Source organism: Cricetulus griseus, chromosome 2, assembly GCF_003668045.3.
Source record: "Cricetulus griseus strain 17A/GY chromosome 2, alternate assembly CriGri-PICRH-1.0, whole genome shotgun sequence".
NCBI classification, from domain to species: Eukaryota; Metazoa; Chordata; class Mammalia; order Rodentia; family Cricetidae; genus Cricetulus; species Cricetulus griseus.
The window spans coordinates 202,180,737-202,206,220 of NC_048595.1; the positions used below are offsets into that span (position 1 = coordinate 202,180,737).

Consider the following 25,484-nt stretch of genomic DNA (forward strand, 5'->3'; position numbering starts at 1 on the left):
GACTGTCTTTTGCCCAAACAGCTGGCTAAAAGCCTTTTATCCAGTGTAGGTCACTGTCCCTTCTGTCTCATGAAATAACCCTATTTTGGCTTCAAGTACAGTTATCCTGTTGGGTCCTGGCTGCCCTATGGCAGAAGTATGACAGTGTACTAACTGAGTTAAAACCAGGCTGACCAAGCATACACTGGGAGCCAGCCATCAGCAGCAGTGTCTGTTGTGGAGAAGTGGGTCCCTTCTGACTCTCAACTTCTGTGTGGACAGGCTAGACATCAATACCAACACCTACACATCTCAGGACCTCAAGGATGCGCTGGCCAAATTCAAGGAGGGAGCAGAGACAGAGAATTCAAAGGATGAGCAGGTATGTGATGGTCTGTCTTGTTAGTTTTTACCAGGAGAGACTGGTTTTTACCTGGAAGCTTTTGTAGTAGGCATAGAGTAATAATGTAAAGTAATTGGAAAAGTGATTTATGACAAATTTAAAAAAGGCTTTTATATACTTTTTTGTTTTGGTTTGGATTTTGTTTTTCTTTTTTAAGATATGGTTTCTCTGTGTAGCCCAGGCTGCCCTGGAACTTGCTGTGTAGACCAGGCTGGCCTAGAGCTCAGAAATTTGCCTGCCTCTGCCTCCTGAGTGCTGGGGTCAAAGGCGTGCACTACCAGTGCCTGGCATCTTTATATATTATTTTTTAAAACTGCTCAGAGCATTTCTATTTCAGGTTAGGATCCAATGTTCTACATATTTGGAGAAATTGTGGAATAAAACAAGTGATTATAACCCAGAACCCTCACTTAACAATGTGATTAAACATAAATTTGAGTTTTGTTTTGTTTTATTAGGGCTTGGAGAAATGGCTCAGTGGTTAAAAGCACTGTCAGCTCTTGCAGATGACCTGAATTCAATTTCCAACACCCACATGGCAGTTCACAACTGTTTGTAACCCCAGTTCCAGGAGATCTGATGCTCTCTTCTGGCTTCTGCAGGCTGAGCACACATGTGGTGCATATACATACTGGTACTGATGCACATAAAAATAAACCTTTAATTTTTTAAAAATAAGATGGAAGACAAGAGAGGACAAAGCCTGAGTTGGGGCCTCTAGTTTCTTAAGCATAAAATCTGGGAGGGGGAACAAGAAGATGGCTGAAGTTTCCCTAGCCCTAACTGTCCACACAGGCTAAGGTATAAGAAGGAAAAGCAGGAGAATTTGTGCCCCTATCTTTGTGGGTGGGGGGTTAGAGTGGAGGGCTGACTGATAACAGTTCATACCAAGAAGTAATACTATCCGGGGAATATCACAAAGCATTTCTGTATATTCCCAGTGAGACCTGCTAGTCCTGAAAAAACCTTCTTTAACAGCTGCTTTGTAGACCCAGGTCCTCCCCCCCTTTTTTCTTCCTCACTGTCTCTCTTGCCATTGACTGCCTCTTGGCCCTTTCTCTTGAATACTGGGAGAATCTTAAGAGAGTAGCATTAGGTCCTTGGCAGTTTGTGTGTTAGTTCAAAATGGCTTAGGCCCTTCAGATTTAAAAATAAATTACATTTATGTATTTATTTTGTAGGGTTTGGGGAAGTGCAAGCTATGGTGCACAGGTATAGAACGACTTAGGAGGATTGGCTCTCTCTTTCTACCAAGTGGTTCCCAGGAACCCTTCGGGCTCTTTGGAAGTGTTTCTGAGACTAATGAACCTTTGTCGTGGAGCTTGTGTTATTCAAGATGTGTTGAAGCCGGATCTTAAGACACACATCTGTAATCTCAGGGAGGCTGAGGCAAAAGATTCTGACGTTTGAGTCTTTATATATGTTACCTAATGTTTATCCTTAGAACCCAATGAAGCAGCCAACTGTTTTCCTTTCAAATACCGTCTAACAAAACTGATCACAAACTAATCCAGAATGTGCATCTGATCAGATGTCAAAATGTCAGTTTGCTAACCAGTGGAACACAACAGTAGAAGTCAGCAAGGGCCTCATGCATTTTAAAACACTTGTAGATTTATAGGGCCAAAAATCAGTCAAATGGAGATATTTATAAATGAAATACATAATTGCCAAGCATGGTGACACGCACCTGTAATCCCAGCACTCTAGAGGCTAAAGCAGGAAGATTGAGTTCTAGGCTCACCGGGACTACATAGTAAATTTCCAGGTCAGCTTGGACTGCACAGAGACTCTGTCTCAAATAACCAAGCCAAACCAATACAAACCCAAAGTCTTCATGTCTTTAGTTATCTTACCAAAGTCTCATGTCATAGAGAGAGTACATGTTAGAAGGAAGGGGCAGGTTGGAGACTTGGCCCAGGGGAGAAGAATACTAGTTACTCTTTGCAGAGGACCCTGGTTTGATCCCCAACATCCACATGATGGCAGTCACAAGGAATCTAGTGCCTTCTTCTGGTCTCTGTGGGCACCAAGCACACACATGGTACACATATGTACATGCAGGCGAGCCACTCATACACACATATAAATATAAATAAATAAAAGAAAGAAGGGACAGGATGACAGCTTTAGCACATGAAATAAAGTGCTGCACAGGATTCTACCCTACTGACGAAGAGAAGCAAATGTGTCACCAAGTAAAGGAGAGGTCAGGAGAATGCGTGTGTCTGGATCCTGGGTTCAAGATTGGTGTCCCTGTGCCCAGGGCTTTAGACCTTTCTCACCTGTCACCCTTCCTTCTGGACATTGTGTGGTCTGCAAGGAACTGGAGCTGTTGTTGCAGGTTCCGTATCCATTGTGTTCAGTGGATAAAAACCCACTGAACCTTACTTCTCTCTGCCTTCCTGAGTAAGTACAGTTGAAATTTCCTTCTCAGACAATGACATTTTCTTTTCATAATTTAATTAGTGTGGAAACTATGAGTAATTGTTGAAAGATATGAAAAATGTAAGGGCAAAGATTTTAAGTTTTCCATTGTTGTCTAAAGAATCCATTCCTTCTGCAGAGGAATCCACAGAACAGCATAACAGCAAGACCTCGGTAGCTTCGGGTGGAGCCATCCACCTGCCTCAGCGCCCAGGAGGCTGGGGTTGGGGTCAGGTCATTAGTTGTGCACTGAGGTCCAGGACCTGGCTCCCTCTGCTTCCCTGTGAAGCTGGTCTAGACTGACTTGGCTCATTGGCCACATGCTGTCAGCACCAGCTCTGGACAAGCAAAGTGACTTGAAACAGGCTTGGGTTTGTTTTGTTTTTACAGGTCTCCTGCTCCTGGCTAAGAGCCTTTCATACTTTAGCTAATTAGTTTTTACGTCTATTCTCTATAATGCCATGTAAATACAGGATGACTCTTTGCCATGTTTATAAAAAACAATGCTGTCAGATATTGGCCGTATCTCTCAATTGTGTTTCTCAGATTTGACATGAAATTTGCAGGAAAAAGGGTAACTATCAGTGAACTGATAGTTACTTTAATTAATTTAGATGAAGTTTCTTCTCAAAAAAGCTGCCTCAGGGGTGGCAAGATGCCTCAGTGTATAAAAGCCCTTGCCATTAATCCTGAAGACCTGCGTTCAGTCCTACAAGTTTGTCGCTGATCTACACACATGCATGCACACATACATACACATATGCCATGACATACTAGTATGTACACACACATATATACATACATTAAATAAATAAATGTAAAAAATTTTTTAAGTGTGACTAGAAAATGGTATGACTTTAAGCTTTTGATTCCATGGCAAGTTGATGTTCCCAATGCTCACACTAAAGACAGCTGAAACCCCTGGATATAACTGTAGATGCAATATGGAGATTTCTAAAAGGTGGCATATTGGACAGGGATCTTGGAGCTTTAAGGATGACAAGTCAGCATCTCTTTGGGCCATCTTTTAGCCCTACACATTCTATCTGGGCACTAGAGAATTTCAGGTGCTGAAATGCCAGCAGGTTTTAGATAATTTAAAAGATTCTTTGTTTTCTAAGACAGGGTCTCCTAGTACATCGCCTAGGGTGACCTGGAGCTCATTGGGTCACAGCCTGGACTCAAACATGTGATACTCTTGCCTTAGCCTGCCAAGTACTAGTATGCACTGCTAAGCTTAGCTTAAGTAACAGGTTCTAAAACTCTAAAAGAAAGTTTCTAGTTAGAAAAGGAGTAGTCTATAGGAAAAAATAAAAATCTTTTTGACAGTACCTGTCCTACTTCTGCCAAAGACCATGGCACACTGACCACTACCCCATAATAAACATTCATTAGCAGTAGAAGATAAGAGAGTGTAGAATTATGGTGGTTGCAGCCCTGTATTCTGATTCCTGTACCAGGGTCAGCAGAAATTAGCTGGGGAGCCTGAACTTGCACCCAATCACAATGGCAGTTAGATAATATGAATGTGCTTCACCTGTGTGGTGACAGTAACCATGTAGCTGAGTTTCTGCCCTCTGCCTGGTAGCTACTCTCTGCATCTTTTCTTGGTGTGCCAGCAGAGGCCAGTCATGGAGCTGGTACACACACACACACACACACACACATTCACGCACCCACACACCCCTACACCTCTCCCTGGGAGTAGAGATTGATTGTGGTGCAGGGGCGGTGTGAGCCAAAACCAGAGCGGGAGCTTGAATGCCTCTGCCTGGCAACACTGAGATGGATTTTCACTTCTCTCTTTTGAGGGTAGTGTCAGCAGGAATGCTTAGGGAATCTCTTCTTCCATTGCTACCCTTGTGTTAATGGATAGCTGCCCTCTGGGGTAGGGTCAGAAGGGAAAGGGAAGAAACAGCAGTAACTATTAATTTTTGAAAACGAACATTTCAACTGCCCTACAAGGGTGGTGTCAGTAGAGGCCAATGGGGGAACTACTCTTCCATTTGCAAGGTCCTGCATCCAGTGATAGTAGCCAAATGCTCTTTATCTCCCAGCCTAGGCCAAAGGGTAGGGATTGGTCTGAAAAGACCAAGAGTAAATCTGAAAAGTTCAAATATGCAAATGAAGTCCTAGATGTAACCCTTCATTTATCTCCAGAATCTACACAGCAATCTATACAGGATTGAGAGTTGGACTGCAGTATGGACGGTTGTACAAAGGAAACAGGCCAGACTAGCACTGAAAACTGAACTGTAATTTGAGTTATAGCCCATGAAAGTATGCTAGAACCAGCATACACACAAAAACTAGCAGGTGGCTGACTACCTACTAATAAAGGTTAAGTAGAATGTTTTATAATTTAATACCTCAGATATCCTGGAAAAATCACAACTTAGAATTGTGAGACAGTAACTGATGGTATTATGAATTGAATGTTGATAGTCCCCCCCCCAAAGGCACATGTTTAAGTTCTAACCACCAGTATGATCTTATTTGGAGCCACAACTTTGGGAGATAATTAAGCTTAGGCTATGAGTGTGGGGTAGAGCTCTCATAAGAGCAGAGATCAGCACTCCTTTCTGTTGTGTTATCTGCACCTTAGGAAGTGTCCTTCAATAGGCGCTCAATTGGCCAACAACTTGAGCTTATATTTCTCAGCCTCTAGAACTGTAAGGAATAAAAGTTTATTAAGTTACTCAAGCTATGGCATTTTGTTATAGTAGCTTGAGCAAACTAAGACAAGTACTGAGATGACTCAAAAGTTGAAATCCAGTAACAACTTTTAAAACAATTTTTAAAATTGCCTAACAAGTACTTATTAACTTGAAACAAATCAACGCATCGGCAAAGAAGTGAAGCACACACACATACTTGCATGCACACATTCCGAGAGAGAAACAGACAGAGACTGTCTTAGTCATTGTTCTGTTTCTGTGAAGAGACATCATGACCACAGCAACTCTTATAAAGGAATGCTTTAATTGGAGCTGGCTTACAGTTCCAAAGGTTTAGTTCATTATCATCATGGGAGGAAACATGGCAGTTTCCTCCCATGTTAATGGAATTGAGAGTTTCTACATTTGGATCTGAGACATCAGGAAGGAGAGAGAGAGAGAGACACTGGGCCTGGCTTAGGCTTCTGAAACCCCAAAGCCCACTCTCAGTGACCTACTCCTCTGACACAGCCACACCTCCTAATCCTTTCAAGTAGTACTACTCCCTATGAACCTATGGGGGTCTGTTTTTATTCACCCACCACACAGACTGTATAGAATTAGCAGTAGTTCCTCTTACCCAGGGGAATGTATACTAAGACTCCTTGTAGATAATGCTGAACTGTATTAGGTTTTTTTCATATAATGTATACCTGTAATAAAAGTTTAAGTTATAAATTAGGTAAGGTAAGACATTAAAGACAATTATAATAAAAGAGAACAATTTGTGTATACCATAATAAAACTTGTTTAGTGTGTAGGTAGTATGCGCAGTCATATGCACAGGGTGGAAATGCTGGACAAAGATATGTTCATGTCTGTGGTGGCAAGTAGAAGCAAGGTGGCATGAGAGTTTGCTATTTAAAACAATGTAAATTAAAACAAGATTATTATTATTATTTTGTTTGGAGGACTGGAAAGATGGCTTGGAGGATAAGAACAAACAAACCCAAGTCTGGTTCCCAGCACTCATGTTGGGCATCTCACAACCACCTGTAACTACAGCTCCAGAGGGATCTGATGCCTCTGCCCTCTGAGGGCTCTGCACTCATGTGGATGTATATATCCCCCACAACACATATAATTAAAATATTTTGTTTGCTTGCTTGTTTTGTTTTTCAAGACAGGGTTTCTCTGTGTAGCCCTAGCTGTCATGGAACTCTCTTTGTAGATCAGGCTGGCCTTGAACTCATAGAGATCTACCTGCCTCTTCTGAGTGCTGGGATTAAAAGTGTGCACCACTACCATCTGGCTAAAATATATTTTTTTAAAGATTTATTTATTCTGTATACAGTGTTCTGTCTGCATGTGTCCCTGCAGGCCAAAAGAGGGCACCAGATCTCATTATAGATGGTTGTGAGCCATCATGTGGTTGCTGGGAATTGAACTCAGGATCTCTGGAAGAACAGCCAGTGCTCTTAACCTCTGAGCTATCTCTCCAGCCCCCGCTAAAATATTTTTTAAAAAAGGAATTGTTTGGAATTTTCTATTTAATATCTTTGTGCCATAGTTACCATGAGTAACTGAAGCCATAGAAAGTTAGATGAGAAGTACTGAACTGAACTGAAAAATGCAATCAATAAAATTTAAAAGTTCACTGGATTAGATCAATAACAGACTACAGGTGTCATGGAAAAGTATCTGTGGGTAGAAAGAGATAATAATGAAATTATAAAGTCTGATTGGATTTAAAATAGACTGGGGGAAAGAGAAGAGAGTGTTAGGCTCCTGTGGAACAACCAAAGATCTAACATTTGTGTCACTGGAGTTCCAAACAGAGAGGAGAAAGACGTGGGGCTGAAAACCAAGCTGAAGAAACCAGAGTAACAAATTCTAATTTACCTGTTCCCAAATTTGATGAGAGACATAAAATCATAGGTTTATGAAGCCAAATGGACTCCTTTCGATAAACTGAGGAAACCAGCATCTAGACACAGCATAGTAAAACTTCTGAAAACTAAAAAGGAAAAAACAAATCTCATGGAGCATGAGAGAAACAACACATATGAGGGAACTGTCTGAGGGACAGTGGGTTTTCATCTAAATCCCTAGGGACTGTACATATGAGTTACATTTTTCAGAGGTATAAAAAGAGAGAACCATTATTCTTTTAAATTCTATAGCTCATACTATGTCCTTTCCAAGTGAAAGGAAAATCCCGACATTCTGAAACAAAGGACAGTGAAGGGCTTTACTGCCCAACTATCTACCCTGAAAGAATGACTAAGAGTATTCTGCAGGTGGAAGGAATCACAGAAGGAAACTTGGAACATCAGGAAGGGGAAAGATCAGCAAACACAAACAAGGGAAAAACATTATCCTCCTCTTTTTGAATATTAAAGTTGTTTGATGCTCAAAGCAAGCATTATTGACATTATTTGATCTGTTCCTGATGTACATTGAGAACATTTTAAGGCAATTATAGAAGGAAGTGACATATTGGGAGCAGTTTCTATACTCCTCTCAGAGGTTAAGATCCTAATGCCAGTAGCTTGTTAGTTACTTAGGTGTATTGTAATACTAGAGAAATCAGTATACATGCAAAAACACTATAGATAAACCAAGATGGAGTTCTATAAAATGTATGTTGCCTTCCTGTAGGAAGACAAGAAAAGGTAAACAAAAATCAAAGAAGAAAGAAAGACTGGCACTGGGGAAGGTAGAGTCAGGAAGCCAAAGAAAAGAAAGAAAATGGCCAGTGATAAAGAAATGTTTCGTAATGATAAAAGTGTAAGTCTACTTAAACACATGATAATCTTAGTATTTTTCATTTTTATGTCAAAATACTTGAGGCAAAACCTGGAAGTTAAAAGGAATAAACAGATAAGTCCACAGTTACATTTGGGAACTTCAACATCCCTTTCTTAGAATTTCTAAAAAAACAAATTAGGTAGAGACACAGTGTCAACCAAAACTCTAAACAAACCACCATCACCTCTGATAGACACCCATAGAATTAGAAATGGCAGACTTGAGATCTGACATTTCAGTAATTACATTAAATGTGAATAGTCTATATCAACTAAAACATTATAATAAATGTTTTTTAACAACCCAAACATGCTTCCTACAAAAACCCACTCAAATACAATAAAGGCGGAAGGCTGAGACTGAAAGGATGGAAGGTGTGTCACACAAACATGACTTTTTAAAAAGACAATAGCTGCATTAACATCGGGTGATACTGACTTCAAAGCAAAGAAAATGGCCAATGATAAAGAAATGTTTCGTAATGATAAAAGTGTAAGTCTACTTAAACACATGATAATCTTAGTATTTTTCATTTTTATGTCAAAATACTTGAGGCAAAACCTGGCAGTTAAAAGGAATAAACAGATAAGTCCACAGTTACATTTGGGAACTTCAACATCCCTTTCTTAGAATTTCTAAAAAAGCAAATCAGAAAGGACATGAAAAAGCTAAATAACAACTAGAACAATGTGGTATTTGTAGCATATCCTATCCAACACTGGCAGTGTATATATATATTCTTTTCAAGTATCCATGAACTGTCACCAGGTTAAGCTGCACCTTGAGTTATAAAAAAAATCTGGGGAGGGAGAGGGACCTGGGATTGACATGTAAAATAATTTTCTTTCTAATAAAAATAAATAAATAATCTTTAAAAATCCCAACAAAATTAAAATAATTTACAGAGTATTTTCTGATCATAAAGGGATCAAAGTAGAAACCCATAATAACAAGAGTATCTGCAAACATCTGTTAAGGAGAAAGTCTCAAGGGAAGTAAAAAGGCATGTTGAACTGAGCACAAGTGAAAATACAGCTGATTAGGTGTGGTGATCACCCTGTAACCCCAGCATTTGAGAGGCAGAGGCAGGAGGGCACCAGTGTAAGACCAGCCTTGGGCTGCACAGAGAGCCAAATGTTGGGGATGAAGCCCAGCAGTAGAACAGTTGGTTAGCATGGTCACGGCCCTCAGTCCAGTCCCCAGCACTGCAAGAAATCAAGAATATGCTACCAACCCTTACCCATAGGAAACTATTTGAAGTGTCTGTAGCCATTAAGGAGATCTGCTTTGTAGTGAGAATGGTCCAAGAAAGAATTCTTGAGGTTCAAATAGTTTGACTAGCAATATCTACCAAACATTGAAAAGTAATGGCCATCAGTTCAATACAGTCTTCCAGAAAGTGGAGGCAAAAGTGATATTTGCTAACTTATTTTATGAGGCTGGTGTTCTACTTCTACTTAAAGCAGATAAATTACCAAAAACAAAAACAAAAACAAAAACACAAAAACAAAAACAAAAAAAACACCACCACCACCACCAACAACAACAAAATCTTCAGAATAACATTTCTCATGAATATAGATGCAATAAGATAGAGACAAATCAAGTTCAGCAATTTACAAAAAGAATAAAACACTAAAACTGAAGGGGGTTTATTACAGAGATGTGATTGCTCACACCTTTAATCCAGCACTGGGGATGCAGAAGCAGAGAGGTCTCTGTGAGTTCAAGGCCAACCTGGTCTACATAGAGTTCCAGCCAGGGCTGCATAGAGAAATAGTACCTCAATTTTTTTTTTTTTTAATTCTGTGTCTAAGTCAGACTGGGTGTGGTGGTGCATACCTGTAGCCCCAGCACAGACTGTTGTGAATCTGAGGCCAACTTGGGCTGCATAACAAGATTATGAATCAAGAAATCAGAAACATGCAAACAAAAATATAAAAGCCAATCTCTGTAACCACCAGCTGACAGCCAAAGAAGAAAAATTACCTTATCACATATCGATTGAGATATTAAGGACATGTGACAGAAATTCAATACCAGTTTATGATGAAAACTCAAAAATATCCAGGAATAGAAACCTTCTTCCATTTGATAAAGAGATCAATGAAAAAAAAAAACTATCAAATATATTTTAGTGAGAGGCTAACTACTTTGCCAGTGAACTCAGGAGCAAGGCAAGACTTGTGATGACTATTCTTGGTTGTAAACTCGACAATATCTGGAATTCACTAAAACCCAAATGCCTGGGCAAACCTGTGGAAGATTTTTTTTTCTTAATTAAATTAATTTGAAGTGTTAAGACTCATTTGTAGTCTAGATTTTTGAGATAGGAAGAGACACCTTTAATCTGGACCATACCTTCTGCTGATAGCCTATATAAAGGACATGAAAGAAGAAACCTGGCTCTCTGCCTGCTTTCTCTCACCCTTGCTAGCAAGTCCATTTCTTCACTAGAATTGGAGCCTACTGCTTCTGGATTCAGCTGAGACATCCAGTCTCGTGGACTGAACAACTACTGGATTCTTGAACCTCCAGTTCATAGGCAGCCATTGTTGCCCACGACCACAGCCCATAAGCCATTCTAATAAACCACGTCCCCTCTCTAGAGAGTCCTCTCTAAGTTGTGTTCTTCTAGAGAACCCTGACTAATAATCACTCTTTTAAAACAGTCCTAAGTCAGTAAGGCAAAGCAGAGAAATAAAAGGCATTTAAACTGGAAAAGGAAAACAGAAACAATACAACTCTTATTTCCAGATGGCATAGGTCATCTAAATATAAACTCCAGAGATCCCCTAATAAACAAAACACGCTTCTAGAATTAGTGAATTTAGCTAGGTCACAGTATGTAAAACCAGCACAATTCAGTTGTATTTCTATATACTAACTATGAATATCTGGAAATTGAAATAAAAAACACAAATGCCATTTCTCCCCAAAAGAAAATATTTAGGCTTAAAGCCAAGAAGAGATATATAGAATCTATATTGAAAGTTAAGAATTGATGAATGATGATACAAGTAAATTAAAGACTTCAATAAGTGCACATACTATATACTAAATACATGAATTGGAAGGCCCAACATAGTAGTGCGATATCTGTCAGTATCCCAACAGGTTTTTGAAACATTGCAGACTTTCTTTTCTTTCCTTTTTTTTTGGGGGGGGGGGACAAGGTCAGTCTGTCCTTAGAGTCTGTGAACACCTGATTCCTGCTTCTGCCTCCTGAAAGCTGGATGAGCTACTAATGTTAGTTTATGTAGTTCTGTGTGGTAACCTCACACATGCTAGTAATTCCTGTCAAGTATAATTGTATACAGAAATGAAAAAGTGGCACCATCAATATTTATTTACTACTGTAATTTAAAATGCCACAAACATTGAAAATTAAAGTTTTCGTTTCTTGATTAAAAAAAAACAACAACAACAAAAAACCCAATAACAACAAAACAAAATCCTTTACCAAAGCATGGGGCAGTCTCCACACTGCCTGTGTGTTTATCGTAGAACTGACACAAGCACAGCAAGTGTCTCCCGCCTTGGCAGATTATCACACTCTTTTCTAAGTATGGATCAGCTTCTAGGATTTCACCTGTTGAGCTTTCAGTGTTGTGAAATTTCTGAGTTTCTCTAACATGAAAGGTTTTCCTAGTGTCTTATATCCATTCTGTCACTTTATGAAGTTATTTTATCAACTACTTTTTCAGTACTAGAGATAAACTGAAGGCCTCATAGGTACCAACGAGCTACCTCCTTAGTCCTTAAATTTTTAAATTTACTAAACGCAGCAGTTTTCAATCTGTGGGTCAAGACCTCTTTGAGGGTGGAAAGGCTCTTTCATAGGGGATGCATATCCGATATCCTGCATGTCAGCTATTTACATTACAATTCATGAAAGTAGCAAAATTACAGTTATGAAGTAGCAACAAAATAATTTTTAAAATTTATTCTGTGTGTCTTTTACATCTTGTATCTTGATTCCATTCATTTCCCCTTCCCTTCACATCCACCTTCCTCTCCTGCACACCCCCAAATAAAACAATTTAAGAGAAAGGGAAAAAAGAAGAGAAAAGGGGGAAAAACTTAAAAATCTTGCCATGGAAGCTTCAGTGTGACACAGTGAGTCCACGCTGTGACCCCATTGTCATCTTTACTTGCAAGTGTTCATGGCAAAGAGTCATTGGTCTGGTTCAAGGCCTCTGGTTTCCACTATACTATTGATGCTGGGTCCTCACTGGGGCTCTTCCTGGATACCCTGTTGTTGTCCTGTGTTGTGGAGATACTGTAGCTTTGGGTCTGCAGGTCAGGTTCCTTCACAGGCTCCAGCAGATCATAGATGGGAAGGATGATGGGGCAGGGCAGCTGTAGGGTTGGTCTGTCAGATGGGATTGCGGAGAGCTCTTCCTTGCTCACATCTTTGGGGCTGGCACACCCACACCTGCATTAAACAGGGTTGGCTCTGTTGTGCTGCCCTGGGGAGGTGCAGGGCCTGTTTTCCAGAGTGTTGCAGCTCATGGGGTCAGGGATAGCTCTCCCACGCTCATGACCAAGGGCCAGGTCTCCCACCTGCCCCAGATGTTAATGAGCCAGCAACAAAATAATTTTATAGTTAGGGTCACCACAAAATGAGGAACTATATTAAAGGATTGCAGCATTTGAAAGGTTGAGAACCACTGATTTAGTGTGTGTGTGTGTGTCTGTGTGTGTCTGTGTCTGTGTCTGTGTCTGTCTGTCTGTCTTTCTGTCTTTGTGTGGATATGTGGGCTTTGTCCGTGTGAGTGCAGGGTCCCATGGTGGCTAAAAGAAGGCATCAGATCACCTGGAACTGGAGTCACAGGTATTTTTGAGGCACTTTGGGACTGCAGTATGCAATCTTTTTGGGACAATGTCTTACTGTGTAACCCAAGCTGGCCTTGAACTCACAAAGATCCTTTGCCTCTGCCTCCCGAAACAGAGGTCTAAAAAGCTGTACCAACCACTTCCAGCCAGTATGCACTCTTACATGCTGAGCCATTTCTCTAACCCTGATTTCTAATTTTTATTTGTTTGTTTGTTTACTTGGTTTTTTGAGACAGGCTTTCTCTGTGTAACAGCCCTGGCTGTCCTGGAACTCACAGAGATCAACCTGCCTTTGCCTCCCAAGAGCTGAGATTGAAGGCACGTGCCACCACTGCCCAGTACAATTTTATTCTTGAGGCAGAGTCTCATGTATCTCAGTTGGCCTCAAACTCAAAATGTAGCTGAGGGTGACTTTGAGCCTTGACCTCCTGCTACACTTCCGGAATGCTTAGGATGTGGACATACGCTACCATATCTAATTTATGTGTTAGGGGTCAAACCCCATGGTTCATGCATGCTAGGCAAACACTCTACCAACTAAACTACATCCTCAGCCCTAAAACATTAGTACTAGGGTAGTTGCATTTAATATATTGTGGTATCTGAAATGTGAAGACTCATGTAAAGGAGGGACTATCTGTATCTAACAAAGTATATGTTTAATAGTAGCAGGGAGTGACCCTAGGGCCTTGCATGTGCTAAACCTATGCAAATGCCCTGCTATTGAGTTGTATACCAAACCCAGCGTAGGACTTCTATCTAGAATATATAAACAATCCTCAAAATTCAACAGTAAAAACAAACCTACTTAGAAAGTAGGAAATTTTTTTAAAAAATTTTACCAAAGTGGATGTAAGTAGATGGTAGGTAACCTGAAGCATGAAAACCTATTTATCATCATTAGCCATTAGAGAAATACAAATCAAGTCTACAAAGAGATATTAGTAAGTATTTGTTAGGACATAAAAAAATGAAGCTAGTACTAAATACTGGTGAATATATGGTTAAACTGGGACATTTTATACATAGCTTATAGGAATGTAGAATGGTACATACTCTCAGGAAAAGTTTGCCATAAATATATGTTTAATGAAACAACATATATTTACCATATAAGCCAGCAATTGTGTTTATATGGATTTATCATAGAAAAATAAGATGTTTAAATAAAAATCTGTATATAGACTTCATGTGTTTATAGAAGTTCTGTCTATCATCTGTCTATCTACCTATCATGTATATGACGTGTGTGTGTGTGTGTGTGTGTGTGTGTGTGTGTGTGTGTGTGTGTGTGTGTGTGTGTGTGTAGGTGTGTGTGTAGGTGTGCACATGCCACAGAACACATGTGGAGGTCAGATGGCAACCTTCAGGAATTGGTTCTCTGCTTCCACCTGAGTTTAGGGATGGAATCAGTTTGTCAGGCTCATGTGCAAGTGTCTTACCCACTGAGCCGTCTCTCCTGCTGAGCAGGTGTATTGTTATAGCCCAAACCTAGAAACAGCTTCGATGTTCTTACACAGGTAAGTGATTAAGCAAGCCGTACGGCTATGATGAAATACTCAGCAATAAAAAGAAATGAACGCTTGATGTGTGCAGTAACTTGGGGAGATCTCAAGGGCATTGTGCTTAGTGAAGAAAAATGCCAATCTGTGTGGTTCCATTTATATAACATTCCCCAAATGTCAGAATTATAGAGCTGGAGGAAAAAAAAAAAACCTCAGTGGTTATCAGGGCTTCGGGATGGAACACAGTTGGGAGCATATGATGTAGCTATAAAGCGCCTGTACAGTGGGTTCCTCTGTAGGGGAGAACAGTTCTATAGTTTAACTGTCCTGGGCTACATAAATCTATAACCTGAATAAAGCTATAGAATGAGCATATAAATATGTAGTATAAAACATGTATACATGCAAAAGTGTGCATGTAAAAGATGGTGCAGTATAATTCTATTGTATCATGAGACCTATTATGAAACTTATAAGAACTATTGTACCTGTGTCCTTGATGTTAATGTTATATGGTCATTATGTAAGATGTTTTTTTGGGTGGAAACTGGGTAAAGAGCACAGGATACTCTTACTTCATTTTTATAATTTCCTATGAGCTTATAATTATTTCAGACTAAATTTTTTAATCCTTTTTTTCTTGTTTTGTTTTGTTTTGTTTTTGTTTTTTTGAGACAGGGTTTCTTTGTAGCTTTGGAGGTTGTCCTGGAACTCGCTCTGTAGACCAGGCTGCCTCTGCCTCCCAAGTGCTGGGATTAAAGGTGTGAGCCACCAACGCCCAGCCTCCTTTTTCTCTCTTTAACAGGCTGTTTTGTTTTTGTTTTTCGAGACAGGGTTTCTCTGTGTAGCTCTGGCCATCCTGAAACGCACTTTGTAGCCAGGCTGGCCTTGAACTACAGAGAGATCCACCTACCTCTGCCTGCCTGCCTCCCTGAGTTCTGGGATGTGTGAGCCACCACCACCTGGCTCTGTTACAGGCTTTCTTTAAAGTCAGGAACCATCATCTTTGTGAAGCCCGTCACTTGTTTTTGTTTGTTTTCTTGCTTGTTTTTGTTGTTGTTTTGTTTCCTTTTGAGACAGGGTCTCACTCTGTAGAGACCTGGCTGTCTGGGAGCTCACATATGTAGATCGGGCTGGCCTTGAACTCACCAAGATCCTCCTGAGAGGTCCCTTATTTGTTATGCTCCCTTTTCTCTTGCTTCTATTGTTCCATGGCTCTAAGACGTGCTTTAGCCTTCCCAGACCTCTTTGCTGGCTTTGTTCACCATCTGAGCACCGCTACCTGAGATTTGCAAGAGCATTTCACAGGGGTTTAGCTCAAAGATGGAGTGTGGGTACCCTAGAGATGTGGTAACTCTGCTGGAGCATCTTTTTTAAGAGCTGACTCATACCATTGGTTGGTATTTCTATAGAATACTTATGCTGGGAAGAGAAACCATAGGTAACAGATGAATAATTTGGAGCTGACAAGTGCTCATCAACCTGCTTTTTATAAGTATCCATGCCTTTTAATTTTTCTTGGAAGATAGATACATAAACCAACACGACCTTTCAGACTCTCTTTATAAAAAGCACCATCCACTAAAATTGGGGAAAAAGTGGAGAGCCACACATATAAAATATCCAATTAAAATCTTTTATTCACCTCCAACGTAACTTCATTTTAAACATCTTTATATGTGTGCGGGGTGGGGACGATTGAGAGAACATTGTTTGAGATTTGAGTATAGTGCATACAGTAATTTAGCCATTTCAAACAGTTGAACAAATTGTACACCTGTGGTTAGATTGACAGTAATGACAGTGATTTAATTTTCATCGGCAAATTACTCTTGCTCTGACAGCTCTTCCCCACAGTTTCCCACATCTGGGTTTCCCTAAAATGTGACTGCATTGGGCATTGCAAGGCCAGGGTATTTTGATTGTGGAAGATAAAGAACCATGGTGTAAGTCCTGTGGCCTTCTACTCCAGCTGTCCCGTGAGGTTAGAGGCTGAAAGTGAACTTGTCTTGCTTTCCTGACCTCAGTGTTTACACCAAGAAGATGATCCTTCCAAACTTGAACAGGCATGCCTGGGAAGGGCCTGAGTGTGCTTTTGGAGCAAAGCCCTGTCTGGGTAGATTCTGGTGGCTTCCCTGAGTCTCTTGGAAAGTATCAGTGCTCTGTTTGAACAGATTCGATCCCCGGTCATGGAATCACAGTTCTGTAAGGATGGGACTATATGGATCTTAGGGAGGTGTCTCTAGCCCCTTGGATTAATCACGTCTTTGCTGTTCTCTTTAGGCAAGGCAGGCCACAGTAAAGCAGCTCTTCCGCCCCATTGAAGAGCTGAAGAAGGAATTTGATGAGCTGAATGTTGTTCTTGAGACTGACATGCAGATTATGGTACGGCTGATAAACAAGTTCAACAGCTCCAGCTCCAGCCTAGAAGAGAAGGTCGCTGCACTCTTTGATCTTGAGTACTATGTTCATCAGGTATTGAATTTCCTTGCCCATAAATCTGACCCCTGCCCTAAATACTGAGGGAACAGCATCAACAGTTTTAGTTCTCCATGGCATAGGCACTTACTGAACTCTACAATGTCTACAGTTGATTGGATGTGTTCTTAGAGGCTAGAACTGTTACTTTTTGCTTGAACTGTTACTCCTATTTTTAAAAAAACATTAAGACAAACTAACCATAATCTCATGTCACTTATAGTCTGGAAGGGGAAGCAAATATGATGAACAACTGAGAAAATTAATAAATAATGAGCTAATTTAAGATTGTAACCAGGCCTTCAAAGTGTGGTGTAGGAGTGTACACACATAAGGCAGCTTAGAACTAATTGACTAGTTAGAGTCAATAGAAGATGACTTCTCAGAGGAATAGGTGTTGGCAAGATAAAAAAGAGGAACTCTTAAACAGGTGGTGGAAGCTCTTGTCCATGGCCAAATCTGATGATGTCTTTATTTGTAAACACCTTTTTATTGTTATGTAGTATTTATGATTATTTTATGCTATAGTGGTGCAGTTGAATGTGACAGAAACCATGTTTGCAAAGTCAGAAATATTTATTTCTTAATCTTCTATCCCTATTAGTCCTCATTTCCCCTCCATTTCTCCTGTGTTTTACTCGCCTTCCCCAGAATGCTCTGGGAACACTGTAGAAGGGGGGATGAAAATACCTTGAGAGCCAGACGTTCGAGAGAGCTGGAGTGAAACAGTGTCCTCTGGACTTATGGGCTACTCTACTTACACTCATAAACTTACAGCAGCTATGGTTGTCTACACAAGACCTGTACACACCCAAGCCAGTTAACAGTCCAGCATGGAGGGAGAGGGACTCACAAGCCCCCACCTTTGGCTGAGACATTGTTGACCGTTGATGGCTGCCAAGGGAGGAGAGGAAGCTTTGTTTATGGATGTGGTCCCTGGTGGCTTGAATGTGCTCCAGTGGATGGCCCCACACCCATGCGTACATGAGCAGCACAAACTGGATTCAGTAGATTATTTTTTTAAGGACAAAGAATTAGGAGGCGGTGGGGGTCAATTTGGGAGTGGTTAAGGGGATCACATTGAATGCATGTATGAAGGTCTCAAAAATGAGTAAAATTATTTTCCTTATTAAAATTTGATGCTGCATGTGGTGGCACATGCATTTAATCTCAGTACTTGAAAGGCAGAGGCAGGCAGATCTCTGAATTCAAGGCCAGCCTGATCTATATAGTGAGCTCTGAACAGCCAGGGCTACAGCCAGAGAAACCCAGTCTCAGAGAGAGAGAGAGAGAGAGAGAGAGAGAGAGAGAGAGAGAGAGAGAGAGAGAGAGAGAGAGAGAGGAAAGAATAAAACAGTTCGGAACTTTAGAAAAGTTTACCAGTCCCGTATTAAAACTTCCCAGGCAGGGCAAGTTGCATGCATACAGTCTCTAGGGCAGAGAGAAGCTTGGTAAGGTTGAAGGCCTGGAGAAGACTGGAGTGCTGGAGCACAGACAGGGAGGAGGTAGCACAGACACAGCAGGACATTGGGAGCCAGAGAGGTACAGCTAGGGATGTCCTCTTACTCTTGTTGATTGTGCCTATAATCCTGAGATTGGAGAGAGTTTGAAGCTAGAACATATACATTCAAACATCTAATAGTTAATATTGAGTGGTCTATATTGTCTACTGCTTCAAGGGAGTCTCATTTTTTGTTGTTTGTTTTTGGTTTCTGAGGTAGGGTCTCACTATGTTATCCAAGATGGTCTCAAGTTCCTGGGCTCCAGGGATTCATCTAACCTCAAGTTCCTGAGTGTTGGGAATTGCAAATCCTGACTGGCTGTGCCACTCTTTAATGGAGGACTGAGGGTCAAGGGGATGGTGTGGGTATTGAGTGCCAACAGCTGATGAATGATACAATTAGGATTTGCAACAGGATCAATCTAATCCTAAGTTCCAGGCTTTTAGACTTTTGACCAGTGTACTTCTCACAGAACACTGGTACCTTTTGCATGAAGAGTAAAAGATAGATAAAGAAGAGCTAAGGCAAACCATTCATTTGCTCAACAGTTTTCAACAAGTGAATCTGCAGACTATCTGCTGAGTCTCAGGCACTATTCCAGGCACTCAGGATGCATCTATGCACAAAATTGGAGCTTACTTTCTAGCAGAGGCAGATAGGCATATTTACCAGATAATTTGCTTGAAAGGGAATAAGTATTATGAACAAGTAAGAAGAACAGTATAGAAATTGGCAGTGTTAAGGAGTATCTCAGACAGGAGGTGGGAGCATGATTGAGTATATTCAAGGAACTAAAAGGTGACTCTGACTGGAGCTAAAAGAAAAGAAAGAGACCATGGAACCTCATAGGCAGTGGAAGAGTAGAATTGGAGCACAGGGGACAGAGGATGGTGTGAAAATGACCCCTGCAACTGTTGTTGAGAATTTGACCAGAGATGGGGAGTCTTGGTGGAACCAGAGTCCAGATAGGAGGTTATTGGAGTGGTGGCCCAAGAGACTGCACCGTCATAATCAAAGAGTGAGATCCTTACCCAGAGGGATAGAGCCTCAGTGTTGCCCACACACACACACACATATGACGGTGTCCTTGTTCTCTAATAAACTAGGCTAACAGACATTATTTTCTTCTTTGGGTTTTTGACAACCTTTGTGGTGAACTTGTGTGTGCTGTCTGCAAGGGTCACTTCATCCCTTGCTTCTGCTCAACTCTTTCTCGACCCCCAATATCAGGACTGTGATCCTCTTACAAGGTTGAAAAAAGTGAACCTGGGTTCTCTTTCCCCTTCCTAGTCCTTTCTTTAAAAGAGGGTGAAAAGACCTCTCCACTCCCCAGCTTTTCCATTAGTGACATTAAAAGGGATCAAGGCTTCCAGAGTCACTGATGTTGACAGCTTTTATTATTCCTTGCATCTTTAACATACTTGGGTGGATCTTTAGGTATCAGATTCTGAAGGGTCTTGCTTTAGGTCACATGAAAGGCTAAAGTTCCTAGAAGACTTACCAGGGCTAGAAGAGAATGAGTTACACAAAGGCTAAACTAGCAATGACCCAACAACAGCAGCAACAAATTTGTCCCTGCAGGTCCCATCAGAAAACATTGCATTGTTCAAGCCCAAACTCACTCTGTTGGCAAAAGTGCCCTCAGGGTTCTGAGTCATTGGCTCGGGCTTGTCTACTAAGGTGTGATCTTTCAAGGAGATTCTAGAATGCAGAGCCTGGGATCCAGCTGTGACGGAGAATTGGATGATGTAATACTAACTTAGAGGCAAATAGAACTTTTCTAGCCAGGACCTTCAGTCGATTCCCGCTCTAAATTCACTGAATAGAGACTTAAAGAGCCATGTGCTTCAAGGACTTGAACTTGATCTGCCAAAGGATTCCTTGCAGCCATATTTTAATTATTAAGACAGGATATGTGAAAAGCAAAAGCTTGTGTGTAGAAAACAGTTTGTGAGTTATTTATGAGAAAGGCCTCTGCATGCCCCTTCTGCCCTGGGCAGAGTACCTGCCTTTTCTTATGTGACTCCTCAATTATTTACCCCTCCTTCCTTTCTCAGATTTCTGTTCTCTCATCATCTTATAGTGCTCTGAATTTTTCTAGTGTTGGCTTAGTTCCCTCCATCCCCTTCCTGATGCTGTCTCTCCCTACACTCCTCTCCACTGGTCTTGCCCCATCCTGAAGGCAGCCTGAGAAAAGTTCTGGCTCTAAACTTCCCTGTGGTTCTGGGAAGAACACAGCTTTTGATGTGCAAGTGGGCCAAAATGAACCTTTTCTTTCTCATTGCTAGTTTGATAATGATAGGATACTTTCAAAGGCTACATACAGTGTTTACAGAAATAATACCAGCAACTGTATCTCATGGTATTGTTGCCATATAGATAAGCAGAATCTAGAGTGGATCCTCGGTAACTCCGGGCTGTGTTGATTTGGGGTCAGCAGAAAGGCAGCTGCTCTGCCGGGTTTTGCTAAGTGGCCATCCCAGACGTGGGTTTGTGGGATTTGGAGCAAAGGATAGACGTGAATAGATAAGGAAGATGTTTATACCAGTAAAGTGCCCCATTCTAAGTCTTCTAATTGTCAGGGCTTTGGCGCTGTAGTCATCCTTCTGCATAGGGACAGGTTATGACAGAAAATTCCTAGCTCTGGCTTTGGACAACCATGGCAGCCAGACTTGATGCTTGCACTGTAACCTAGATGGCTACCTCCTTGAGTCTGTAGTAATAGGACCCATGCTCTTGTTGACACAGATACTATATTGGTTTTTAAAATTCACAGAGTTTTCTTTGGGGAATAATTCAAATTTTTAATCCTCAATTCTAGGGTTAATCATTGAACACCAACTTATGCTCTTCACTCTTCTAGTCTTTGATGGAAAAAAACCTCTGTTCTTATGGAAGTTCTGTCAAAATTCATAACAATGATCATCCAAATGCTAAAAATAGGCCAGGCCCACCAAGAGCAAGAGTGTGGGCAGAGTTGGGTGCTACTTGCTTTTTCTCTCAGAGCCTGCTTTCTAGTTGGAGACAGAAGCTAGGACAGAGTCAGAAAGGAACCAGCTGTGGGTTCTAGGTTGGAAAGGTAGGCCTCCATTACATCACTGTTGGGCTCTCACTCTGAGTCTTCCTGGTTTGCTGTAGAGTGGCATCATATGGACAAGAGATCACCTTGGGAGTGATAGTATGATTCCAACTTTACACACACACACACAGACACACACACACACACACACACACACACACACACACACACACACGTACGTATACAGGATTTAGTAAGTTAACTAGTAAATGTTTTTTTGTTTGTGTTTTGTTTTTGTTTTACCAAGAAAGGGTTTCTTTGTGTAGCCCTGGCTGTCCTGGAACTCACTCTGTAGACCAAGTTGGCCTTGAACTCACAGAGATCCACCTGCCTCTGCCTGGAATTAAAGTACTGGAATTAAAGATTTGTACCACCACCACCTGGCTAAAATTGTTATTTAATAGCATTTTAAAATAGTACTTTAAGTGCTACAAAATCATGTTCATTACATGTCAAACTAGGATGTATGATAAGACATCTATGTAATTATTTAGTATTGATTTCATTATAATGAGATCTTTTTACAATCACTTGGGCTCATTGTTTGGAATCTCTCAGCTTATCAGTTATGTGATGATAGAAATATTCTGCACTGCTGGCATATAGCCTCTAGTTAGTAAGGCAGACCTAGGTTAAAACCTTTGGAAAACTGACTTTTGTGTGGATTTTATAATAAATGTCCTCCAATTCAGTTAACATTACCAAAAAAGGATAATGTTACTTCTCTCCCAGCACACCCCACCCCCACCCCCACACACCCTGCCCCATCAACAAGGGCTCCTTTTATGGCCCCTGGTTTCTAATTAAAAGTCAACTCTTATTTTTTTTTTTTTTTTGCCTCCACTGCTCCCATTGTGTTTGTACATCCACAGGAAGTGTGGCACTGTTTAGTGGTGCCATGATGCCAGATTCTTTGTGTTAACAGCTTGCATGTTTGGAGTAAGCTTTGTGACTCATTGCAGCATTAGAATTTCCTGAGGAATGTTTGGCATTAGCAAGAGCTAGGTGCCATTTCCGCTGATTCCCACGCAGGTGCTCACAAATGGTGTTACGTGAGAAGTTCTCAAATAAAAGATTACTTTAAAACTTAGGTTGTTTAAACGTCCTTCGAGTTGCTCAGAAAGGCCACTTGTTGCACTTTGTCTTTTACATTTGTTTTTGGCTAGTCACCAACAGAAAAGCTGTTAGCAGAGGACTTCCTTCTCTGATGACTGTCCTGTACTAAGCAATGCCTTTGTTGCATGCAGATGGATAATGCACAGGACCTGCTATCCTTTGGTGGCCTTCAAGTGGTGATTAATGGGCTCAACAGCACAGAACCCCTGGTGAAGGAGTATGCTGCTTTTGTGCTGGGGGCCGCGTTTTCCAGGTGAGCAGTGTGAATGGGTTGCCGTTGGCCAAGATCATTCATTGGTCCTCACTGGCTTGAGGAAAGATTATACCTTCACCTCTACTTGCAGGTCAGTGTGGTGCTGGTGAGGCTGGGGCTTGAGTCAGTCTTCATTCCAAACAGACATTTTCACCCATGTTATCCCATTCTGTGTCACATTTTCTATTTTAGTAAAAATAAACAAAGGGACCAGCCACATATAGTAAGTAGTCAGAAAAGAGGTAAGCTACAGGAGTTGATCCTTGTGCAGTAAAGCTACACCTAGTTAGTAAGTAATGAATCTGACCAAAAAAGGCCCTTTGAGGGAGGTGTGGCTTCCCCAGGTTGTTAGTGTTAATCCCACCAGTCAAGAATAAGACCACTACCACAAATTAAAGCCAAATTTGAAGCAAACTTTAATTAAATACTAGCTAAGTGGATGGGCTCTGGCCAGGTCCATCTCTGGCTCCCCAGAAAAAATGGCCTCAAATCAAGTTTTACAAGGGGTTAAGAAGGAAAACCCATAATTGGCTGCATTTCCCATCAAGTCCAGTCAGGGGCAAGCATACATCCTGATGTATTTCCTGCCTGTGAACCTCCTGCCCACATGTGATCAAATACATCTGTGCAGAAGGGTCAAACAAATTTGTTTAGGGGAGTGAAAACATGTGACTTGTTGTCTCCCATAAACAACAGCCTCCAGCATTTCAGGAACTATCTGTCCTTGGGCAAGGGGCTTGCAGATCAGAGTCATTTTTGTTTCATGGGTCTCTAAAGCACAGTAATTAAGACTTAAGATGTAACTTTGGCCCTCACACTAGGACCAGTCAACATGCAGTCAGGGTATTGTGTTCTCTGGATGCAGTCTTTTAATATTTCAGTTAGTCTGTTTTATGCTGGGAAACTTATCAGGCAAGACATGCAGTAGACATCCTCTTGAAAGAATGGGTATGGAGAAATATGTAGATATCAAGTTATTCTACTCATTTAAAAAGACAGTATATCTTTATATTGTTGTTACATACATTTAAAGGTATCTACTCATAAGACCATCTAAATCCCTAAAATAGGAACAGATATCCTGATTCTTGCTTCAAGGTTATGACCATTAGTGTTGCCTTGCTTAGCTTGTGGTGACGTGGGAGAAAGGCTAGTCTGAATGTCATTGTAGCGTTTGTTTGGCAAGTCTTAGCCTTTTTTCCAGAATCTCAATCTGATTCTTTCTTTTCATAGCAAAATGAAGGACGGTCATCTCTAAGGGAGAGGCTAGCAGCAAGCAAGCCTGTGTTCCCTAGTCACTATTGCCTCAGTTGTCCTGTGGTAGTGCTGTGCTGTAGACAGGCTCTGACCTCCAGGACAGCTCCGTCTGTCTCCCTTGGTCTCACTTTCCAAAGCCAAAGTTTTCCAGAGAGCCCTGAGGAATCTCCTGTCCAGCCATTAGACACAGCTGTGGTTTCAGTCCAGGGTCCCACCCACATAAGGCTGTAGAGACTTGAGAACTTACTCAGGTTCTCTGCTTCTCAAGCCAGGAGTGAACTAACTCAAAATTCTAACCTCTTCATCTAGACTCATTTTTGAAATCTCTGTCTTATTCCAAAATACTTCCAGTAAGAATGTGATATCCTACATATCCCTGCCATTGCTTCTGGAAATAGAATCTGGAGAAACAGTAGCATCTTCATACCACTTTCTTGTTAAAGGGGGCTAAGTGACTTGAGAAACATGCATTTAGACATTCTTAGCAAACCATACCTCACCCACATGCTGTGCCAATATATGGTATTATGATGATTTCTCCATGACTGGACTATGTTAGTGTAAGACCATGTTAAGCATTCATAGAGCATTACTAATATTAATAGAGATAAATATAAAATATTGCTATTTAGTGTCTTGATGGCACACACACTACTGTAGTCAAAATATTCTATCTGGGTTTTTGATGGCTCACTGGAGGGCTGTTACAGTGACAGCATGGTATGGCGCCAGAGCTTTTGGAAGCCAGCAGCAGGCTTCCAAACACCAGGAAAATGTCAGGGTTTATGCAAAGAGAAGCTTGACACAAGTAAGACTATTTCTGTGCAGAGAAGCTGGCTTCAGTGCCATTGTCTGATATGCATTACTTACTTATGATGTCCTAAGGAAGAGGACTCTGCCCCTCCCTAACTGTTTCAGACAACATCAGATGTGTAGTCACACTGATTAGATAAGCTTGCTCTTTGCCAAAAGGGCATTCTAGAAATAACATCTTGGAATCATGCATTTGCAGGCAACCTTTTGAACTGGGAATAATCATTGGTGTCCAGTGCCTTTCATAAAGGTGAATAGAAAATAAAAATATATAACAAGCACTTGCTCATAATAATGTGGCATCCACATCATAATTACCTCATCAAGATGGGTCCTTTGTTACTATCAATTTTCCTTGTGGGGAA

At 41.0% G+C, this 25,484-nt stretch overlaps 1 protein-coding gene across 6 annotated transcripts in view; it reads left to right on the forward strand.

Annotated features, from left to right (window-relative positions):
- Sil1 (SIL1 nucleotide exchange factor) overlaps positions 1-25,484 on the forward strand; it is a 237,493-nt gene that overhangs the window by 165,972 nt on the left and 46,037 nt on the right. For all 6 annotated transcript variants that reach the window (XM_027400747.2, XM_035440197.1, XM_027400746.2 and 3 more), the window contains 3 exons: positions 262-361; positions 16,905-17,096; positions 22,928-23,049. In XM_027400747.2, the coding sequence (XP_027256548.1) occupies positions 262-361; positions 16,905-17,096; positions 22,928-23,049 (414 nt within the window). The remainder of the gene's footprint in view (positions 1-261; positions 362-16,904; positions 17,097-22,927; positions 23,050-25,484) is intronic.